Source organism: Cygnus atratus, unplaced genomic scaffold, assembly GCF_013377495.2.
Source record: "Cygnus atratus isolate AKBS03 ecotype Queensland, Australia unplaced genomic scaffold, CAtr_DNAZoo_HiC_assembly HiC_scaffold_323, whole genome shotgun sequence".
Taxonomy (NCBI): domain Eukaryota; kingdom Metazoa; phylum Chordata; class Aves; order Anseriformes; family Anatidae; genus Cygnus; species Cygnus atratus.
In genome coordinates, this window is record NW_026109915.1 from 636 (window position 1) to 5,000 (window position 4,365).

A 4,365-nucleotide genomic window follows, 5' to 3' on the forward strand; every position below is an offset into this window, starting at 1 on the left:
CCCTGCGCTGCCCCGGGCTTCTCCAGCCCCCCCCCGGCAGCAGCTCGCTTCCTCTGGCATTACCAGGTTTCCTCTGTTACCACCCGCGTCTCCGCGCGCCGCTCCCCCTCAGCGCTACGCCCTCACCCCGTATCACATGCACAGGACTGGCTCCGAAAGCCATTTTAAGCTTTTCAGTTGCTGGTAAAGTCGGTACACTCCCAGCTGTGCTATATTGTAAATACAGCTTCTAGGATCGTCTCCGTGGCGGAGACCAACAGTGATCAAGGCACTACCCCCACCCCCCTCCTTAAAACAAAGGAAGTCAGACCAACACCTAGGGACAGAAGAGAATCCTATAATGTGATCACACGGTTACACTGAGTCTTTATGGCAAAGAGAACATTTAGCAGCTTTGAACGTTTGGGCTTCTCCCTTTTACTCAACACAAGCACTCTAGACCCTATAGGGAAAACAGGGCGGAAGCCCTACAAAATCAAAGCGCGGTTAAGAAACAGGAATCCTAACAGATGTCTAGTTCTATAAGTGACAAGCCCACGGCCTGGGGTAGGAGCGCGCCACTCCTCGGGCTGTACCCGCCCCACGCTGCCGCACACCCGCCCCGCGCCCGCGGGCCCTGGCTGCCCCCACCCTCCCCACGTCCCCCCAAAGCGGTTCCTCGGCCAGTCAGTGGGAGAAGACAGCATCTGCATGCAGGCTACTGCGTGCCTTCTCATCTAACGCATCCCAGCGGCCCAGCACGGGGCTGGCGCGGCAGTGACATGCTCTGTGAGTGTGGTGGGGATGCGCAGCGCACTGGTTCTGTTAACCCTTCCCAGTCCCCCCTCCCTGCCGCCCCCAAGAGATCCTCACACCCCAGCTCGGTGCCCCCCAAGGCGTCACAGCTCCCCCACGCATACGGTAAGGGCTCTCCCGCAAGCCCTGCCTGAGCTCCCTCAGACTGGAAAGGGTTAATGGAAGTCGCACCACTTGTGTGTTTCCATGTGTGCACTGGTCTGATCTAGGAAGGGATGTTGGCTAATCTGGAATTAAGTCAGGTCGAATCACACACACCGATGTCAAAACTGGTTCAGGAAAAGAAAACAAAAAGAAAAACCCAACTACCTGAAATCACAGAACTTTGGAAGTTCAGAAAAATGTCTCTCCTATAGCTTAAGTTCATTTGCTTAAATCTCTTTTTCTTACTTAAAGCCAGTTCCTAACAGTAGTTTTTCCGCCTCTGCTGATCTCCCCACCAGTGATGCCAGCTTGTTTCCTGCGCTCAAAGGATTCCAGGCTGTGGAAGGTGCTGGGCTCGCCAGTGCACTGTCCGCTCCTCCCCGTCCCTCCCCGCAGGGAGCCCTCAAACGCAGCGTGCAGCGCCCGCAGTCCCTCCTGTACACTGACCGGCAGCAGTCATGTTTGAGAAGATATATTGGATAAGAAGGCATGAAAGTTCCTCTAAGCACTTCCAGGCTCAGCCCTTCTCCAGTTCTACCTTGAGCGAGTCTCCCGCTCCTCCCACGTGCCCCCCTCACTTCCTCCGGTCCTTCTGTTTCCTCTCCTGCCGCCTGGCCTGCTGGTCGGCCAAGGTGCGAGGTATCAAAATAACGCTGCCGTCGCTGGCGTACTGCAGGGCGTACTGGTTGGGAGAGTAAGGTTGGCCGTTCTCGTCCCGCAGGCGGCCGAACACTTCCTGGTAGAGGTTCTGCACCTTTTGCTTCATCTGGCGGATGGACTTGAGGAACTCCACCTTCTCCCTGAGCAGTTTGGACTTGTCCCTCTGCAAGTCCTCCACGTCCCGTTCCAGGTTCAGGATGGTGTCCAGCTTCCTCTTGCGGCAGTTCTGGGCAGCCATCTTGTTCTTGCCTCGCCTCCTGATGTCTCGGATGAGGCTCAGCTGCGCCTCGCTGAGCTGGTACTTGGAGAGCAGCTCGTTGAACTCCTCCACGGGCAGGTTGATGATCTTGTCGTTGGTGAAAGGGATTTTCATGGCTCTGGCTCGATGCTCGTCCCTGCTCATCTGCTTGTCCAGGAACTCTGACGGTTTCTCCTTGCTGCTCTTCTTCCCTGCGCTGGGCAGTTTGGGCTCCTCGGGATCCAGCGTCCCCGGTGCCATGTTGTAGGTGTGGTTGTGGCCAACGTGCTCCAGGTAAGGCAAGTAGTGGAGCTGCGACGGGTCCTGATAGCTCATGCGACAGAACTTGCTGTACTCAGGCTGGTACCCAACTGCCCCTTCCGTTTCCTCAAAGTCCACGTTTTCAGAGTCTGAGCTGTAGCCGACAGCTCCTTCCTCGGAAAACGAGGAGGAGGAGGAGGAGGAAGAGGAGGAAGAAGAGGAGGAGGAGGAGGAGGAGGAGGAAGAGGAGGAGGAGGCTTCTGAGCTGCTAAGAGAAGCAGGACTGTGGCCAGAATCCAGAGAAAGACCTGAGTCAGAATCAAACTCTTCTTCCAGCTGCGAGGCCTGCACCGGGTTGAAACCTTCCTCAATAGCCAAGTCCATCAAGCTGATCTCATCGAGCATGGCTTCGTCCAGCAGGCCGCCCAGCGGGTCGGGCAGCTCGGGGCCAGCCGTCTCGTTGACTGTGCTGTTCAGCTGCGGGGGGAAGAAGATGCCGCTCAAGTTGGTGGAGCTGAAGGTGCTGTTGAGGCCGGTGGAGTTGTCCGGCGCCAGCTGGAGCAGGGCTGAGCTGCCAGCCATGGAGGGGCTTTCGATTTCAGAGCTGAAGAGGGAGAAGTCCTGGGAGCAGCTGCCCAGAGAGGCCTGATGCAGGCTGACATTCTGATTGATGGGAGTGTTTGGAGCGAGGCTGTAGTTAGAAGCCAGCAGGTCCCCGCCTGTGCCGTTGTACAGGGTTTCAGCGGTCGTGTTGTTCACTTCCATAGCCTGAAAGAGACGGGAAACATTCGGTGAATAAACCTCGCTCAAGCCCTGCCTTTTCCAGTGCCCTTCACCACCGGCGCACACCAAGGAAGAGAGGACAATGCTTCTAGATCCCAGGGAAGGAGCTATGTCTCTAGTGACCCCAGCATCATCTGCCAGCTGCAGGAGGTTTACGACGCTGCCAGCAACACCCACGCGGGCACACAGTGTCACTGCACAGACCGGGACAGAACCAAAGCAGCTGTTACTAACCCCAAACTGCAGTTCTCCGGGAATTAGGTGCTCGGAACAGCCGCTGAACCTACTTTAAATTCAGCTAAGCAGTAACACGTGCCTGGAAGGGCGAACACCTTCCCACGGACACCCCTCAGGTTCCCCCCCCTGCTGGCATCAGCCACCTCCGGACGCTGATCCCACGTCACAGCCGCGGCGAGAGCTGACCTGCATCTCCATGATAGACATGAGGTCCTGCCACTGCTGCTCCAGGTCGAAGGGAGACTCGGTCTCTGGGAGGAGAGGAGACAGCAGGCTGCTCTGGATGCCCGCGGGCCGGCTCTCGCTGGGCACAGCTTCGCTCAGGGTGGAGACATCTGCAGCTGGAAACTAACCACGTGAGGCAGAGTCAGTCCCCGGCTGAGCAGCGGCGGCCAGGAAGGCAGCCATCCCCGGGTGCCCTTCCACCTCCACGCCGGCAACTGCTTCTCCTTTGTTCAAAGCGAACCGGTTGCAGTTATTCCTCCGCAGTTCGCTATGAACTAATTAGAAGCAAAGCCAGAAGTCTTTAATTAATTGTGACCACCCCCCACCGCTACTTTTGCGGGCGTGATGCCTGGAGCCTCCTTACACAGCCTAACCCAATTTACTGCCCGTTCTGCGGTCTGGGTTGGGGTACGAGAGGCGCTGAAATCCCAGCGAGCTAACGAGCGCCGTCCGCAGGCTGCCAGCCATCGCCCCCTCTGCAGCCACCACCGCTCACCTCCGAGTTCTCCCCGAAAGGGAAGGTGGCCTCCAGCAGCCTAAGGCACTCCTCCAGGGACAGAGCTGTCTGATCCTCTGCGCCAGGCACCTGATGCAAAACACAAGCGATCGTAGCCCCAGGATTAGGGAGGTGGTGGCGAAAAACAAGCTCCTACAGCACAGCTTTATTGCAGCGCATCCAAAAAGAGCCAGAGGCCCCACCCAGTGCTTCGCAGACTCCATCCTCCTGCTCCGGAGAGTGTCAGCGCTGCCCCTCAGCGCACCAGGGGAGGGAAGGGAACGCGCTCCCAGCGAGCCTCACCCCCTGCCAGCGCCAGCGCTCAGTTTCAGGCTGGAGGGAACTGCGCCTGCCTACGCTGCACCACGCCACTGCCTCACCAGACAGCCCAGAGGCACGGCGCGAGCCAGCAGCCCTCGTCCTAGCGCCACGCCGGCAGCGACACGGCTGTTACCCTGCCCGCCTCGCCGCAGCTCCCCGGCCCGGCAGGCAGCCTGCGCCTCCCACCGTCAGGTCCTCCTGTCTG

The 4,365-nt window shown here is 58.6% G+C and overlaps 1 protein-coding gene across 1 annotated transcript; it reads right to left on the minus strand.

Annotated features, from left to right (window-relative positions):
- Positions 1-317: 317 nt before the first annotated feature.
- LOC126913698 (endoplasmic reticulum membrane sensor NFE2L1) lies at positions 318-3,992 on the minus strand (the record flags this gene model as incomplete). Its single annotated transcript, XM_050716747.1, has 3 exons — positions 318-2,866; positions 3,305-3,466; positions 3,840-3,992. Coding segments are annotated over 3 exons (1,668 nt in total), but the record flags the coding sequence as incomplete, so codon positions are not given.
- Positions 3,993-4,365: the final 373 nt, after the last annotated feature.